This window comes from Rhododendron vialii, chromosome 10a, assembly GCF_030253575.1.
Source record: "Rhododendron vialii isolate Sample 1 chromosome 10a, ASM3025357v1".
Lineage (NCBI taxonomy): Eukaryota > Viridiplantae > Streptophyta > Magnoliopsida > Ericales > Ericaceae > Rhododendron > Rhododendron vialii.
The window spans coordinates 35,125,409-35,144,364 of NC_080566.1; the positions used below are offsets into that span (position 1 = coordinate 35,125,409).

Genomic DNA, 18,956 nt, shown 5'->3' on the forward strand with positions numbered 1-18,956 from the left:
TTATTCATGAAAATGCTCAATCTCAATCGTCTAAAAATGTTTTGGACAATCCAAATTAAAAACAATCTATTACGATTAATAGTTAATTTATTTTAAAGGCCGAAATTGAGGTGTGAAATAGTGACTTATTCAAGAGTGTTGCTACAGGTACCGAAATTGGGGGACCGAAATCGGACCGACGGCCGCCGGCGGGCCGTCTCCGGCCACCGGACGGCCGATCCGAGCCGTCCAAAAATTCTAAAAAAAAAAACCGAGGGGGCCCACGCGGGAATCAACGTCATCCGAGGTGTGTAGAGTGCTTGATCGGAGCACCCCTTTTCGTGTGTATATACACATATACACATATACACACGAAAATGGGTGCTTCGATCAAGCACCCTACACACCTCGGATGACGTTGATTCCCGTGTGGGCCTCCTCGGTTTTTTTTTTTAGAATTTTTGGACGGCTCGGATCGGCCGTCCGGTGGCCGGAGACGGCCCGCCGGCGGCCGTCGGTCCGATTTCGGTCCCCCAATTTCGGTACCTGTAGCATTTTTGTTCAAGTTATTCTCATGTATTTATACGTTCCTTCCTTTCTTAGCCAACGTGACAACGTCGGGCGGAAACGGAACGAAAAAAAGACATCGATCGAAGGTGTTCAACGAAGGGTCGTCTTCTTCTTCATCACCACCAAATACAAGAAGGTCGAAAGTCGAGCATATACAAACGGCGTGCAAAAAACAAGGTAAGATTATTGCGACTAATCTCTATGCCGACAACTCTTTTCTCCAATTCCTTGCTTGGATTGATTTTGGTGTTCTTTTCGTACGATTTGTGTTCGATTGGAGATAACAACCTTTTGAAGGAAAGTAACTACCCCAATTCCAAGGCCAAAGCTTTTATTTTCATCTTACATCGTGCTGATTACGCCTCCAATTTTTGTGGCCTGTAACCCTAAAATACACAGTTAGTGGGATTCAATTTAGATAATTTTTTATGGAGGCACATCCACTCAATTCAAGTTGGCATTTTTGTTTCGTATCCTGTTACATTATGTTTTCCAATAATAATTTTATTAAGGTGCTCCGTATCAGTCATGTTTGCTGGCTCGTGTTCAATCGTTCTAAGGAAGTCGGATAATTAATATAGAACTGGGTTCCGATTGTCGTATTAAATCTCAATGACGTTTAAGCTGCAAAAAAGTAGTTTGTATGTTATGTTTGTGTGTATTCCTCTGCAGCTTAGGAAAATAAGTAGAAATCCCACCTGTCTGTACAAACACGATACATGTATGCTCTCCTTCCCCATTTATTTGTCTATTTTCACTACTCTGAACATCTCAAAATTTCCCTATGTTTGCTAATCGTTAGGTTCTCTGATGAATTTGCCTGTGTTTGCTAATTGGGCCCATTTAATTGGTGGAAAAATCTTGATTTTTCTCATGAAAATACATTATTTGTTTTTATGATGTGTGATTTTGAATGGAGTGTGTGTACATATAGTAAATATGGATTGCTTGTGACATATAGTGTGGCACCTACAAATGATAACTAACAAAAAGATTAAGGCTCCGTTTGGAACTTAAGGAAAGGAATAGAAAAGAGAAAGAAAAAAAAAGGGAAATTTACTATTTACTAAACTTGAAATTGTTATTTTCTCTAATCTTTCTCTTCCAATCAAATAATAAAAGGTTTTTTTTTTTTTCCTTTATTTTTTTTGAGTTCCAAACAGAGCCTAAATGGTTAGATACGCAGCTCTCCAAGATAAGTTGAGTAGTGTGTATATATACATATACTCCTACATACATACTGTAGGGTTGTCATTGTTGAGAAATTAGAAGTCCTGTGACATTGAATTGAAAAGGTACAATTTACGGGAGTAATTTGACACAAGGATCAAACTGTAGGGTTTTGTTTGCAATCATGCCACATATATCCAATTACTCCTATGCGACTAGAACCAGCCCAAAATCGAGCAAGTACCCTCTTCTCTCTCGCAGTCTCCCTCTCCCTTTCGCTCGCTTGCCGTCTATGTTTCTCTTTGCTGGTTTCATGCTTAATTTAGGTGCTTAAAACATTGACATGTTTTGGGGCTTTGTAAGATGTGCGTTCCACACACCAGGAGTGAATCAATTTAACGCAGATGCACCAGTAACCATTCTTTCAGGGGGATTTCTTCTTAGCGTTTTTAAGAGGGGCCTGAAGCAGTTGCTTTCTAGGATTCTACCCAGGGCCGGCTCATATGGCGACGTCCAAGAGAAGTAGTAATCACAAAGAGAAGATAATTCGCCGCAAGTATGTCCTCTTTCTCTTTATTATTTAGTAATCTGTTGGTTCCACTTTTCGCTTTACCCGATTAGTTTTTCTATGTCAATGCTCGTAACCGCATATATAATTCCTTTTAGGATTTCTAAACATCTTGTACATCTACTTAATTAGCTATAAAGTTTGAGTCTTTTTGCCAAATTTTGTTGGTATATTACGAGGATCTGAAATTTTCTCACTTATGTTGGTTCTGGAAATATTTTGTCTTTTCGAGTGAAAATGGCTGACAATTGTTGAAGATTGGTGCACGTAGCTATGTGACTAAAAAGGTTATTCTTTTGTGCAGGGAGGAACCACCAGCAGAACCAGAGCTACCAAAATATCGAGACAGAGCTAAAGAACGTAGAGAAGATCAGAATCCAGATTATGAACCTAATGAATTGGGCTCTTTTCATGCCGTGGCTCCTCCTGGGACAGTGGATCTTCTGTCAGTTACCCACTTCCAATTCTCTTATAGTTTTTCACAGTTTAACATGATCGCATATTTTTAAGGAACTATATGTTCTTATCATTGTTGTCGTAATAAACTGTAGTGCTGCTGATGCCCATAAGCTATCAATTGAGAAGAGCAAGTATCTTGGAGGTAAATGTTGGGAGTCTTTTGATAACCAAACATTTGCTTATGTTTTTGGAATATTACCTACTGCTTACTGTAGCGCATGGATTGTTGTATCCTAAGTCAAAGTGTCCTCTTTAAGTGGTAATCCCAAGCTAAAAGACCTCAAACATGAACTTTACTAGGGATACAAGGTGTTCATCCTTCAAGTTCAATAATCTTGAATGTTTTCTGACTTTTAGTCGTCTATTACTTTAGCTTAAGTCCTCGGGAAGGGGTCAAACATTAAAGCCATACCTTTACTTCTTATCTTAGATTGTCTTAGATAAATAAATAAAATAAAAAAAAAAGAGAAAGGAAAAGAGGACGTTGTCATGACCAACTCATGCAAATATAAGCCTGCAAGGATGCAACTAAATCATACGGAGCAATATGTCTGCAACCTGCACCCACTAAAACACCTCGTTGTAAACATTGTGTATAACGAAGAGCATGATTCTGGTTACTTCCTATTCGGTTGTGTCCTCCAGGGCTTATGTCAGTGTACAGTTCTAATGCGCTTTTTGTATTTGTATCTTTTAATGTGGTGAGACATAATCAAAACTTGTCTTCTGCTGCCTTTTCCTCCATTAAATCTTTTGTTTTGGCTCGGTCAATGTAATTCAGGTGATGTGGAACATACCCATTTGGTTAAAGGCTTGGATTATGCTTTGCTTCACAAAGTGAGGAGTGAGATTGACAAGAAACCAGATGGTGGAGATGACGAGGAGGGGAAGTCTAGGTACTTGAGTTTGGGTTATTAGCTTTAAACTTGTAAAATGTGCTTGTTTTGATTTTTTGCAAATTATTTTTGCTTTCTTTGTATTTTTGTTATTTTTATTTATAGCCAAACATATAAAATCTTAAACTGGAATACAAATGATATACATATATGTAAAGTAGTAGAGAGAGAGAGAGAGAGAGAGAGAGAGAGAGAGAGAGAGAGAGAGAGAGAGAGAGAGAGAGAGAGAGAGAGAGAGATGATAGAATTGGGAACCCAAAAGATTAGGGTTATTTTCTCATTTTTTTTAGAATTATACAAGACTAAGAGAATAATTACACTGAGATCCTTATCTCCTAATCTAATTACACAAGGGCTCAATTACACGCTAATTACACATACACCCATAGCTTAACAATATATTACGGAGTATATAAGTAACTTGATTGTTTATCGATAAGATCTGACTGACAGAACTCCAATTTCAAATGGTGGTTGTTTTTTTTCTTCGTTGTAGCAACTTTTTTTTTACAGAATTGTGAGGTACTTAATGATTGATGGTACACCCTGGTTCACTAGTACTGCTTTTAGCTTTAGCCGAATAAACCTATCAGAAGAGCAACATAAATTTTATTGATGCTCTCTCTCTCTCTCTCTCTCTCTCTGTCTCTCTCTCTTAATGACAGAGCACCCAAGGAAGAGCAGCCAGTGTCATTTCGTACCGCAACTGCAAAGGTAGTTTACTTCCAATGAATTTTAGTGCAATCAGCTATTTGGGGAAAAATACACATGATTATTTTAGTAAGAAAAAACTGTGTCATGTTGGATCTTATGTTGCTGTTGCAGTCAGTCTATCAATTGATAGTGAAGCCTCAAACAGTGGTCAAGTCAAATGAGATGTTCCTTCCAGGCAGGATGGCTTTTATTTTCAACATGGTGGGTTCTTTACTCTGTCTGCTCGTATAAACAATAGCTTTCTCCTATATATTTCAATTGATTGCTGATCGCTACTGACCTAGAGTCCCTTAAGAAAAGAGGAGTTAGTTGAGCTGTAAGTAAAACCAGGTTATTTCATTTCAGTGACTTTGACCAGGATACCGGTGTTTGTCCAGACAAATGCATGATTAATTAGAGAGGTCTTATAAAAAAAAAAGAGATTGTCTTATAAAAAAAAAGAGATTATTTAGAGAGGTCATCTGGCATTTCAGGTGCCGGGGATCGGGCAATGATATGTTTGCTTGCCAAGTCCGATTTTCTTTGTTTGCGTCCATCTCCCCCAACCCTTTCATTGCCTGGATTAACTATGGTTTCTGGGCATAGTTAGTACTTGTTTTCATGCAGGGGTGTAATTATCACGGTTGGGGACCGTGGGCACGCAGTCACTAACTTTTAAGCGTTGGCTACATGAAGCTATATGTTGAGTTAAATTTTACAAATCCGTAGTCCTAAAATATTTTGGATAGTCGAACTGTTGATTTTGATTTATGCCGGCATACATTCTTATATTTTATGATACAGAGACTAGTTGGTTTAATTTGGGATGCCTTTGGTGTGGTCAAAAGAATAGTCATTCAATCTACTGTTAAGCTTTAGGTCCCAGTCGATTAGAGTTGGCTACATGAATCCTTTTTCATCATTCCACTTGTCAACTGGCTATATGTTCAGTTAAAATTTACGAATCCATACTGCCCTAAAATAGTTTGGATAGTCTTAACAGTTTTTTTTATTACTATCACCCTTTCTACCTTTATGCCAGCATGCTTTCTTAGATTTTATGATATAGAAACTAGTTGGTTTAGTTTGGGATGACTTCAGTGTCGTGCAAACCACAAGTACGTCTTCCATTTGTTTTAGGTATGATGGGTTGCAATCTTAGATAATTTAGACGGTATCTTTATTGTGCTTGAAATCATGCACAATAGGTCCAGCCCAATTACCCAAATTTGTTCGCCAAATTTCATGTTACAAGCAATCTCAACGATTCCTGAATCGTCCCATTCAAGTTTAGACTTAAGAGTATGATTCATGCCTTTTGGTAATTTGATAACCTTATAAGCTCTTTTTTCCTACATACTAGTTATTTTCCTCCTAATGTGGAAGAATTTCTGTAGCCTTTAAGCTTCAGATATTGTTGTACTTCCACCTCCTCAATGTTGTAGGAGACCAGGAAATGTATAATGCTCTCACGTTGGAAAAGGAAAATTGAATTTTAGTTGTCTATGAACCCCCTTCAATGTGTATTTTGCACAACGCATTTTTTTCTTTCTGGAATATTGTTTCCTTCCAAGTGAGCCATTGCATACAGACTTGCGTTAATACAAACATAGCTTAGACCTGCACCTCTTGACTTGGAGGGAAGCAGCAGGCCTACCTTACCACGTGCCACCAATCACAAATTTGCTCTATTATGTATCACTAAGATTATGCCTGTATACATATTTGTTTCTCCCTATCTTAGTGTTATCGAATCTCACCATTCACTATTCAAAAGATGAATTCTGATTTACAATTTGCATTGGGATTTAACTACAATGCTAGGTAGTAGGTAGTACTATGTATTGTGTGTTCCTTTATGAATGCCATTGTGAGTTTTTTTTTTCCCACCTATTGTAGTTGTTTTTTATTCTTGGGGTTAAGGTGCTTAGTGTTGGTCACATGTTGAGCCTTGGCATAGCATATGATTAACTTTGGAGGACTGAAATTAATTTCAACCGACATGCAAATTGTCTTTAAGCAGTATGTGTATGGGTCATTTTCAATTGGAATGATCATTATGCGTCACGGACTGCATTTCTGTCAACCATTGTTGGGCTCAGTCTGGTAGAGTGGTATGTGTTAGCCACGGGGTTGAGCATGGGAGTATAGCTGCTTTTTTCGTCCAAAAGACAGTAATGTTTGAATGAAGGTGTTATGCTAGATATGATTGTCAATTCCTCTCCATATTATCAAGTAGTTTTTGTTTTTCCATTGATATTGGGCAAGGATTGTGGCTCTGAAAAGCAAGATATGTCTTGATAGAACGAAAACAGCTGTTCAAGCAAATTTTCTAATCTAAATTGTTTCGTGGATGTTAGGAGGGCGGATTTTCCCATGATATTCCGACCACTCTGCATAGAAGTAAAGCAGATTGCCCAGTCCCAGAGGTTTGTATTTTCTGATTTCCTCTTAATGCGAATTTATAAGATGTTATACCACCTATTTAATTTTGATCATTTCACTATTGCAGGAAATGGTTACTGTCAGTGTTGATGGTTCTGTGCTAGATCGAATAGCTAAAATTATGTCATATCTCCGCCTTGGATCATCTGGGAAGGTTCTCAAGAAAAAGAAGAAAGAAAAAGAAGTGAAAGGTACACTCTTTTCTTTAGCAAACGCTTGTTGGCAGCTGTCATTTGGTTTTTAGTTTTTACTTGATTCACGAATTGACTATTTTAATCCAAATCTGCAAGACTTTTGAAATCAATTTAAGCTTGTGTTGTAAATCATGACGAGATCATTTAGACTCTGGTGTTAAGGAGTTTGTGAGAGTTGACTAGAGGAATATAAGTGCACCTGGCAAGTCAGTACGTGTAACCACCCGGTTTCTCAAAACTATGACACCACCAGCTGGCAATGCAAAATCACATACTACGTATAATCATTAGTCATTGGAAAATATCTCAAATGTATTCTTCTCAGATGCAAGTATTCCATGGCATGTATGTTACCATAATGCTATCATGTCAGCCGCAGTTTATACCAGATCGGATATTTTTCTTTCCCATAGAGACTGAGTGGTTTCTTCGATGCTGGATTTTTCATGCTGTCTTATTCTGCTTTCTGCAGCTGTGCTTTTCTCTGGGGTTGCTATTTGATTCTGGTTTCATGATGAGGGTAGTGTGTGTTTTTCCTGACCTCTGTAGTTTCCTTCGATGTTAAAATCATACAGGAAAGATAGCAGCTGTGGACAATTTATATGATGAGGATGTGAGACTGCCAAAGTCTGATGTTGAACTTTCTAAGTACAAAATTGATAGAGAAAAGCTCCCTCCACCTCCGCCACCTCTGAAAAAGGGACACCCTGATTCAAAAGAGAAGCAAGGCCCTGCCGTTCCCAGAGCCGAAGAGGATGACATATTTGTGGGGGATGGCATTGATTATTCTATTCCCAGTAAAGATATGAGCCAAAGCCCTATTTCAGAAGACATGGAAGAATCTCCTCGGAATAAGGAAAGAGTTGCCTACTTCAATGAACCTTCTTATGGTCCAGTCCCACCCACCGAGCCTTCCCATGATTGGCAACAAATGGTAAGTTGATTCTGAGCATGCTATTCTGTGCAGTCTTGCTTTGAAGGTAACTTGTTTGTCTTGTTGTAGTATCAACTAAAATGTGAGGAGAAGTAACAGAAGCTACTAAGTGCTTGGTTGGCTACCGCCAGTGATTTGTCAAGTTTTTCTTTGAACTTATCTATTTTTACCTATTTGTTTAGGGTGCTTATGATCCTATGCAAGGACAGGCCTTAGCTGGTGGATACCAGGGAGAGTGGCATGATTATCAATATGCTGATCAGCTGGCTTATCCTGAGCAATACCTCCAGCAGAACATTGAGAACTATAATGTGCAAACTGGTTTAAACATCCAACAGGACCCACCCCTCATGACTCAAGAAGAGAAGGATCGGGGTTTGGGTTCAGTGTTCAAGCGCGATGATCAGAGGCTCCAGCAACTGAGAGAGAGAGATTCACGGGAGAAGGATCCTAACTTCATATCCGACAGTTATTCTGAATGCTATCCTGGGTATCAAGAGTACAATCGTGAGGTTGTGGACAGCGATGATGAAGCTGATTTGTCAAAAATGGACATGGGTGGACGGGTAGGTGATCTTTTGTATTCTTTAATTGTTTATCTACACATAGATGATTTTGTCTAAATGAGTTTCTTTCATGGTTTCACATGAAAAAACACATGCTTGCTAGCCTTATCATCCTCTTTTCACTTTAAGATGAATGCCTTTGCTTTAATATTAAGAAGCTAGTGTCCAAGCTTTTTTTCTGTGGTAATCTACCTAACTAAAAAACCTTTCTGTAATGGTGTCTTTAACTTTTATTGAGACCATTTAAATGATGGTTGCACAAAGGTGATTGATATATATTTGGTGCAGGCAAAGGGTCGACTTCATCGATGGGATTTTGAAACTGAAGAGGAATGGGCAAAATACAATGAGCAGAAGGAAGCAATGCCCAAGGCTGCATTCCAGTTTGGCGTGAAGATGCAAGATGGTCGGAAGACGCGAAAACAAAATAAAGACCAGAAGCTTACAAATGAACTGCACAAGATCAGCAAGATACTAACGAGGAAGAAGATGGAGAAGGAGACGGGTGAGATAGATGATGGGGGTGTCTATGACGATGAATCACATCCTGGGAAGAAGATTCGAATTTAGAGAGTTAAAAGTATTTTTCTGTTGAGTATTTGAAAGGTGGCGGTGCATTCAATCATGATTCACAAACTTTTTGTGTCTTTCTTTTCCTTTCCTCTCCTCTCCTCTCCTCTCGTGATGCTATGTTAATTAAGTGAATCCTGGAAATTATGGTTCTTTTTTTTATAAGAAAAACTTAAATCTCCTTGCGACTGGAACCATATGAAGCTAGATTCTGGTAATACATCAATTATGAGCAAGCTCAGAGTTAAAAAAACAAAAGAGAGAAAAGATATGATACGTATCTCTGCTAGTTCTTATTCTTCCTTTTGTCCCCTTGATAAGTCGTCAAAAAGATCAGAACTGGGTTCCGATTGTCGTATTAAATCTCATTGACGTTTAAGCTGCAAAAAAAGTAGTTTGTATGTTATGTTTGTGTGTATACCTCTGCAGCTTAGGAAAATAAGTAGAAATCCCACGTGTCTGTACAAACACGATACATGTCTGCTCTCCTTCCCCATTTATTTGTCTATTTTCACTACTCTGAACATCTCAAAATTTCCCTATGTTTGCTAATCGTTAGGTTCTCAGATGAATTTGCCTATGTTTGCTAATTGGGCCCATTTAATTGGTGGAAAAATCTTTATTTTTCTCATGAAAATACATTATTTGTTAATCCAGTAAAATGGCACAACTACCAACAAAGGACAAAATGGGGACGGGGAGCATACATATGTATTACTGAAACTTTGCTTCTGGATGAAGAGATCCCCTATTGGCCATCAAATACAAAAAGACACATTACATACTTGATGTTATTTGACTGGGCAAATATTTTCGGCCTTTCCTTTCAAGTCAAAGGACCTTTTTCCTTGGTTCAATTTTTTTTATCTGTTTTGACGATGCAGGGAATTTCTGGTTGATTTTAGACAGTGGATGCGTACACCATAATATATGGAAAAATCTGAAGGAAGGGTTTCATATTCCTCACTGTCTAAAGTAGAAAAGGAGAACACCAACTTCCACTATATTGATGACTATGGTGATTCTGGTTGGGTTTTGCCGGAGGACAAGAGTACTTGTCCCTCAGGCTCAAGGTCTTTGGAACAAGAATATCCTCATCAATACCCCCTTGAATCTGACGAATTTCTCGAGGGAGGATACGATTCTGGTGAAGATCGTTATAGTTATTCTGGGAAACAAAATATGCCTCCGGAAGTGAACTTGAAAAATTTCTTGACCGGAATTGTTGCAATTGTGACTGGCCCTAATAAAGATTCAGGTCTTGATGCAGTTCAGCAATTCGCCAGTTCAAATGTTTCATTTCTTGGGGCTCAGCCAAGAATGGAGAAACTTTCTTGCATTCTTCAGTGTATATACCGAGTGCTCCACCCCTTCTTGAGCGAAATGGGATTAACTATAGTGCTTACAAAGATGTGTTGGAAGCTGAACCCCCTGAGTGGCTTCCAGACAGTTCTACTACAGTTTGCTTGCAGTGCACTGCTCCTTTCACTGCCTTTACCCGCGGCAGACATCATTGTCGATTTTGTGGAGGGATATTTTGTCGGATATGCTCAAAAGGGAGGTGCTTGTTACCTGTTAAGTTCCGAGAGAGGAATCCAAAGAGGGTTTGTGACACCTGCTACGATAGGCTTGATCCTTTACAAGGTGTACTCATCAACACCATCAGCAATGCTGTGCAGGTTGCAAAGCATGATGTGATGGATTGGACCAGCGCCAGATGTTGGCTGAACCTACCAGTGGGTCTGTCCATGGAACATGAAATATATAAATCTTCTAATACCTTGAGGAGTTACTGTCAGGTGCTGTTTACACTCTTCCGACGCATAACTGCTTTTGTTCGTTACCCACCTATCTCTGCGTCGAAGTTAGTTCTCTCTCTCTCTCTCTCTCTCTCTCTCTCTCTCTCTCTCACACACACACACACACACACACACACACACACAAGTTCCTGACCTTTGACTTGCTACAAATGGCAGTTCTAATTTAGTAGTCGGTGAAATAGACAGGCAATTACCCTTCTATTTAATGATTTCCGGGTGAGGTTAGTTGATATCTTTCAACAGCCAGCATTTCACCCAACCCAGGTCAAGTTAAATTTATGAGTATTTCATCTTTTTATTTGGAAACTGTTTTTGGAATGAACAGGTTGCCAGATTGAACCCTGAGAGATCCATACCCCCTACAGTTCTAAAAGGAGCAAAAGGTTTGGCTATTTTAACAGTTGCTAAAGCTGGAATGGTAGTTGCCCACAAACTGGGCTCTGGTCTGGTTGTTACGCAGAGGTCAGATGGATCATGGTCTGCCCCATCTGCTATAGTTTCTGTCGGTTTAGGATGGGGTCACAAGAACTAGCAGGCCTAACACGGCCTGGGATTAGGCCGAGTCAAGGGGTGCACTATGTTGAAACCAAGTAGCGTCTTCTCACTAGAGTGCCCCATAGCAAATGCCATGTGGTATAGCTCGGTCACGTGGCACCTGACTTACGTAGAGAATGTCCGATTGAATGATGATGCAAGTGTGAATGTGTGTTTTCACAAACACGGCATAGGCTCCAGGGTAGTAGCTGATGTGCCGAGCAAGTGAGGCTTGGAGAATCTAAGGTACAAGACAACTTTGTGAAATTCACTCACTCTGGTACTAATAGTCTCGTTTACTTGTCTCTGGTGGATTCTTAGGCATCAAAGTGCTTGCACTAACTTAGGTATCATAGTGTTTTCTGGTCATGCAAGCGCTAAGTGCTAACATTGTTTTCTGTTTGTTTATTAAGGTCGACAAAATACGCTCACTCTGGTACTAATAGTCTCGTTTACACATTGTTCTCTATTTGTTTATTAAGGTCAACGAAATACACTCATTCTAGTACTAATAGTCTCGTTTACACATTGTTTTCTATTTGTTTATTAAGGTCAACGAAATATGCTCACTCTGGTACTAATAGTCTCGTTTACGCATTGTTCTCTATTTGTTTATTAAGGTCAACGAAATACACTCACTCTGGTACTAATAGTCTCATTTACTTGCCTCTGGTGGACGCTTAGGCATTAGAGTGCTTGCACTAACATTGTCCTCTATTTGTTTTTTAGCTCGACGGAGAGAGAATGTAGACCAGAAGGCGTTAGAAGCTTACCCAGGGATAGTATGATCCTACCCACTATACCAGGTAATAAGAAGCAATCCTTCTTTTCTCGTTATGAAAATGTTCTAGTCGGAATGCAACTTGAAAAATTTGTGCATTGCTTCATTTACGAAATGAATACGCTTGTTCGAATCAATTAACGACATCTAACACCCATCGGAACAAGCTAAAAAGAACCCAAGAAAAATGAAAATGAAACAAGAACACAGCCCAATTCTCTTCCACTCCTTCAAAAGGATTTTCCTCTCCGTGGATTGCTCTGATCCTACTTAAGCTACTCCTCTGCTATAAAAACAGCAATCCCATTTCACCCTTTCCCCACCCAACAATTTCCTATGTACACGAATTGGGTGGATGAATTTCCGGTACTAGCATAAAGTACAGGAAGAACACGGTCCGACTACTTCAGCCTCTTTGATCTTCTGTTTTGTTGATCCGAGCCGGCGTACGAATACGTCTAGGGCTTCCTTCATCCACCAATGCTGACATGACTCCTTCGCTTCGGTCACACTCATCTGCAGAACAAACATATACGCACGTCAAATTTCCGATTCTTGCAAATGTTGTTTTGAAAAAAAAGATAGTACTTCGCCGAATAATATCTTAAGCGACTTGAAGTGCCTTTTTTTTTCCTTCTTTCCTCATGGCTTTAGACTAGCACAAAATTCAATGCTTTACAGAATCATCTTTCGAGACCGTTAAAACGCAAAAGTTATTTTTGGCTCAAAAGCTAAAGTTGAAACTATGGCAACACAACTTTAGACAAATCGAAATGTTATCGCAAGCACCCCTGTGATCTACATCTATGATCAGCAATTCTTCGTCGTGAATTGGGTATTTTGTGTTTCTTGTGTGAGGATCAAAATCAATGGAATGTTTGGACGCACCCAAATTCTCTGGCGAAAGGCTTTTTCGGGCCAAAACTCGAGTTGCTTCTCAACGAGCAACGGGAACATGTATCCTTCGTAGTTGGTGTCTTGGTTTTTGCTCTCGAAATGCCATATCCCCAACATGTGCTGCCAAAACCAAAAGGTACACACATTCAGGAAATCGGTAAGCATCTATCAAATTTTCCAGATTCGTGCATCAGTTGTAAAAACCCGGTGAGAGGAAGGGACGTGGAAGTAAAAAATATGCTGGTGACATTAAAATCAACTTAATATGATGGTCTTGTGACGAGAAAATGAGGATTATGATCGTCTATTCCAACGATCTCTGTCACAACGCTAGTTGCACGATGTGGTACGAATCTAGACGAATAGTCGTGCGATAGGAATGCATTCAGATACAAGGAGAAAGATTTTAGGTTCAAAAAATGGGTACCGGAAGTAAGATGTAGAGATGGAAACCAACCTCAGGATTGCCTAATACACCAGCTTCCTCCTCCGTCTCACGCAAGGCTGCCTCTATTATGGATTCGTCAGATTCCCAACCGCCCTGACGATTAACATATTTGGTAGGATGATCCAGATTAGAGACAATAACCATAAGGAAATCAGGACTGGAAACGTTCTAATTATTTAGAAATATCCGGGCACAGGGTGGGTGTTGTGACAAGATCATCTTGTACATCAAAATGACATCGTTTTGATGCCATTTTGACGTAGTAAACAAGTGATGTGTACCATAACAAATAATTATTTGTTAACGGAAAATGATAGATACACATCCACCGACACGGTGCTGTCGCAATAGGAGTGCTGCATAACACGGTGCTAACACAACACTCGCCTCGAACCCTCTCGAATTCACAATCGAATAACGATGAACACAGGAATATACGAACAATTCCGGTCCAGATTTTGGTATGGATCTGATTTGGTACCTTGGGGAACAACATCCCTTTGCCTTTTTTCTGTGAACTGATAACGAGGACTTCTAATTTCTTCTCTTCCCCCAAGGATGTTACTCTGTATCGATATGGAATGCATCTGCATAATCAAACAGAAAAGGAATAGCCATCACTAACCAATTATAGACCCCAAAATCATTTAATTTACGTAAAAATATTTCCCCAACTGACGTCAAATATACAGAATAACCTAATTTTCCATCAAATCAAGGAAGAATTATGTTTTTTCACCAAATTTTGGTAAGAAAGTTTATCTGGGTACATTTTATAAAATTTTCAATCATATATTACTTCCTTCATTTGATTCTTTTTCAATAACAAGCAAAAAACATTTTTCTGCGTGCATATGAATATATCTAGAGAGAGAGACGAACCCAACGACTTGGCGACGGCCTTGGTTGTAACGCTGCAAATGCCTACCGGTGCGAGAAACCAAAGCTACCATTATCTTCTTCTTCTTCTTCTTCTTCTTCTTCTTCTTCCTCCTTCTCACAATCTCCTCTGTTTTTTTCCCCTTTCTCTCAAATTAGGAATTTATCCTTTCTCTCAAATTAGGAATTTATATTCGAATATGTTCTCTCTGTCTACCAATATCTGTATGAAGAGAAATCTGAAGGGAGGAGCAAGAAATTCGATTGAACCCCTTGAAATGGCACACAGGAAACAGCTGGTAACAGCACAAAAACAGGGGAAGGAATGGGTGAACTGTGAAGGCCTTCCAATTGGGTTATCCTTGAGTATCTCTCTCCGTCTCAAGCGAAATGAGTGGGTGCTATATATAGTGGAGAGTTGGGGAGTTTACTCGTAAAAGCGACACTTTTCAACACTCTAATGAGAAGTTTTTGGGTGTCGGCCAGATGTCACACCTGTGGTACCCAATCGCGGATTCTAAACCATCCGAATTTTAGAAAGAGAAAAAGCGTAGAGAGAGAAAAAGAGGAGAGAGAGTGGTCGGGTGAGAGAGAAGGAAGAGAGAATATTTTGATCATTCAAAACACATTTGAACGACTAAGATCGCCAAAAAGTACCGCCACATAGTATCCGGTTGGCACCCAAGAATTTCTTCTATTTTGACAGTAGGATCTAAATAATGCAGCTGGCCACCTCCCCTTGTCTAGTCATGGACACCGAGTAAGAAGCCGGGACCATCTTTTCGACTATTAAAAAGAGAAGATTTGACTTCTCCGCGTTCTAACAGTAGAGAGGCCTTGCAGTATGATCTCGATATTCAATAGTTTAGATTTAAAAAATAATGATTTTGATAGACTTTTTTTATAAATCTGAATCATAATAAATAATTTTATGAATGACCAAGATTACACGAACGTCTCTTACAGTCCAACATCAGAATGCAGATAAGCATGCTCCTAAATTAATTGGTACGCTAGGACTCTTAAACGTTCATTGCTTTTAAGCCGAATATAGTTTATTCAAATAAATATCAGTGTTTAATTCATCTGATTTTTTCAGGAACGTAGCACTCATCAAAACTTACAAAATAAATTATTTGGACCCTCAAGTAAGACCATATTGGGTCTTACTATTATAGAGCATCTGAAGAATCACGTGGAAAAATATTGATTCCTGGTCACTGTCTTTTTTAGGTGGTTTTATTGCATGGCTAAATCACCACTTAAAATTGGTAAAATTTGTATCAAAAGAAAATATCCTCAAATGGACCTGACTGGATCGTCAAGTCTCTTTCAAGGACTTAAAAGAGGAGCAACTCTTCTAATTCCAAATTTTTTGGATTTTTTTTTTTTTGAAAAGGGAAATTTTTTTGGAATTAAATGGTTAATAGATAGTGTGTAGTGTGTACTATTTAAGCCAAAGGGTTAGGCTCAATCCTAAAATTTTAGATTCGATTCCATTGCCAACAACGTCGTCTGTAGGTCACTTTATCCACACAGACAAGAGCGTGAAGCGAGCTGGAAGAAATAAAAAAAAATTAATTCGAAGGGTGTACAAGCTAGCTTGAGCCAACCTGCACTAAAAAAGAAAAAAACATATTGAAACAAAGAAATAGAGATTCTCAACCCGGGAGCTCCGTTCAGTTGTCGAGAAAGTTGTGTGGAAAATTGGTTTCCAGAAAAAGTGAAGTGAGGTGAAGTAAAAGAAAAAGAAAATTATTTTCCTGTGAGTGTTCATTTGACAAAAGAATTTTGCAAGAATAATTAAGGTTTAGTTGTTCATTTGTCAGGAAAAATAAACTTTCGGGAAAATTTTGTGAATGTTCACTCATTTTCCTTTTCCCGCGACACAAAATCCTGTGTTTTTTGCAGGATCACTTTTGCAGGAAAGTAATTCCTGCAGGAAAACTTAAAAACATGTTTCCTACTACTTTCCTGCCAACTGAACACTACAAAAATCATGGAAAAGTTGATTTTTCCATCCTTTCCTGTACTTTCCTGGCAACTGAACGGGGCCTAAGAATTGGGCCTAGTTGTTGTCAGAAAGCAATAAGCGTTCATCTATGTGATCACAGCTTCTGTTCCCACGGTTGTCAAATATTCTTACTCTTCGAGTTTTAAAAAAAAGGGGTAATGATACACCCACCGCACGCGCGCCGGGCCCACTCCGGCCACCGGACGACCGATACGAACTGTCAAAAAATTCTATAAAAAAAAATGAGTGGGCCTTCGCGAGAATCAATAGCATCCGACATGTGTAGGTGCTCGATCCAAACTTCCAAAAATCAGATGATCCGAGCCGTTAAAAATGGAAGATTGGTTCGAGCACTTACACACGTCGGATGCCGTTGATTTTCACATAAGCCCACTCGGTTTTTTTTTTAAAAATTTTTGAACGATTCGGATCAATCGTCCGGTAACCAAAGTGAGCCCAATGTGCATGCTCTAGGTGGTGCGGTCGGTGAGTGGCGGAGGGTGCATCATTATCCAAAAAAAATGAGAGATTCTCGAAGAGAGAGTGGAGAGATCCGCGAATGCTCCAAAAGGGTAGGGAGGAAGTGGGGACAATGAGGCGAGTACGTGTTTGTGACTCGTCACTCGTGGACCGAATTATTCTAATGGCTTTTCTCCCACGGCGTGTGTCACTCTTGGTCCATCCAATTATGATCTCAACTGGTAGGCCGACGTTTATCTTCCCACATATTCTATCCATATTTTTTATATAATTGAAAATTCAAACATTTAATTATTTATTTTATTTATAATTAAAAATTCGAACATTTAATTATTTATTTTTTCGTGTCTACTTGACCAGGCCGGTGAAGTTTTGTTTATCACAGCTGTGTGACAACATATAGCAAGACCCACACCGATAGTGACGTGGATCCACCTTATACTATTTTCTATGTGGTCTTTACACGCATCGAAGTGGTCAGCTAGCCCACTTTTCAATTTTTTGAGAGTTTTCAACCGGATTTTTATTTTTATTTTATAATGAATGGTATTTCGGGTCAGCTTGCGCATCGCGGACTAATTTCTACAGTCCCTCCCACAGTAATTTTTTTGGTAATGCAGGGTGTCCCGGGCCGGCTTGCACATCGGACTAATCCCTATAGCCCCTCCCACAGCCGTTTCGCACGTTTACGCGCGGGGTGAGGTTGCCCCAAGAATTGTTGGCAAAAAGAATCGAACCTAAAATCTTAAGATGGAGCAAACTCTTTTTTCAATCGGATTAGTTATATGAACACAGATGTCCTACGTATACCGTTCGATGCAAGTGAGATTCACGAATCTTGCCCGTTATCTTCAACCCTTGACTTCAAATTGGAGATGTCAATTTTTTTTTGAAGGCTGATATGACATTTTGGCTTCTCTAATTTGACATCACAGCCCTCCTTTCTAACTCTTATGCTAAATTCTATTTATTTGACATCAAGCTATTCCTCTCCAACCCTTAATTTCAAAATCCAAACAGTTATTTTTAAAATTTGGTAGGCAAGAGATAGGTAGTCAAAGTTGGCATGCTTCTTCCCCCTTTCATCCATGTCAAATGCCACGTAGGATTTGACCTAATAGAAGGCATCTGAATTGGAAGGTGAATTGATGCCAAAAGCTACCGTTGCACTGTCCACGTCATGTTTGACATCTCCCATTGGAGATGCTCTACCGCTCTGAAAATATGTCCCAGTCATTTTCCAAATCAGAAACTCCGGCAATTCGATGTTTTGTGTATTAATACAACTAGCATGGGGCCATTCTGCATCCGTAACGAAATCGCAAGAACTGAGAAACCTGTCTTCAAATGCAAATTATTACCAACAAAATATTGGGCCAATCCGCCGCCGTCGGCACATTACGGTCTTTGTCCCCCGGCAAACAGTATGGTGGTGTGCTCTCATGATGGAGTTCAATATCCCGGGTATGGTGGTGGTGATTTGAATCGTTTACTTTGTTTGGTCCTTCAACTTTGTACATTCTGTTGGACTTCCGAAAAATCAAAATTCATCGCAAGTTGGCACCATGATGAATCGAACATGGTTTTCACGCCCCAATAAATTCAACGACTTCGACGAAATAAATTGTTGACCTAAAATGGGACCTATTTAAATATTACCACATTCTAGGGGGTTCAATCACATCTAAGGTCTCAGGTCGAAACTTCTCAATGTTATCAACTCTTTCACAACCGATTCATGCGGAGTTTTGCTCCGATTTTAATTGGACTCCCCCTCAAGTGAGCAAGGGAATACGCCTCAGGAATCAGTCGATGTGCGCATGAGCTGGAGACACTCGAGTTGTATATAAAATAAAATAAAAAAACAACGGCACTTTCAAGACGACTGGATTGGTACTTAGCTTAATTAACTCATGTTTCACACTGGAAACACCCTAGCAATGTACTGTCGATAAATTAAGAGGATTAAATAATCCCTTGTCAAACCATCAAAAGGCCGTTTACCCCAGCTATTTAAAATAAACAATAAACTAGCAGTAGGTCTACTGGTACAGCAAAA

General features: G+C 39.3%; 2 protein-coding genes and 1 pseudogene across 2 annotated transcripts; 2 read left to right on the forward strand and 1 right to left on the reverse strand.

Annotated features, from left to right (window-relative positions):
* Positions 1 to 603: 603 nt before the first annotated feature.
* Positions 604 to 11,396, forward strand: LOC131303164 (vacuolar protein sorting-associated protein 27-like; annotated as a pseudogene).
* On the forward strand, positions 720 to 9,238 carry LOC131304414 (suppressor of mec-8 and unc-52 protein homolog 2). Its single transcript, XM_058331641.1, has 11 exons — positions 720 to 2,275; positions 2,592 to 2,732; positions 2,839 to 2,888; positions 3,528 to 3,642; positions 4,308 to 4,356; positions 4,468 to 4,557; positions 6,696 to 6,764; positions 6,848 to 6,971; positions 7,550 to 7,908; positions 8,091 to 8,474; positions 8,763 to 9,238. The coding sequence occupies exons 1-11, from the start codon at positions 2,223 to 2,225 to the stop codon at positions 9,042 to 9,044; spliced, it is 1,716 nt and encodes a 571-aa protein (XP_058187624.1). The 5' UTR covers positions 720 to 2,222; the 3' UTR covers positions 9,045 to 9,238.
* An 865-nt stretch (positions 11,397 to 12,261) lies between the features above and the next one.
* On the reverse strand, positions 12,262 to 14,727 carry LOC131304415 (nudix hydrolase 17, mitochondrial-like). Its single transcript, XM_058331642.1, has 5 exons — positions 14,407 to 14,727; positions 14,006 to 14,111; positions 13,534 to 13,617; positions 13,068 to 13,196; positions 12,262 to 12,695 (listed from the first exon to the last, which is right to left on the reverse strand). The coding sequence occupies exons 1-5, from the start codon at positions 14,475 to 14,477 to the stop codon at positions 12,549 to 12,551; spliced, it is 537 nt and encodes a 178-aa protein (XP_058187625.1). The 5' UTR covers positions 14,478 to 14,727; the 3' UTR covers positions 12,262 to 12,548.
* Between the last annotated feature and the right edge of the window lie 4,229 nt (positions 14,728 to 18,956).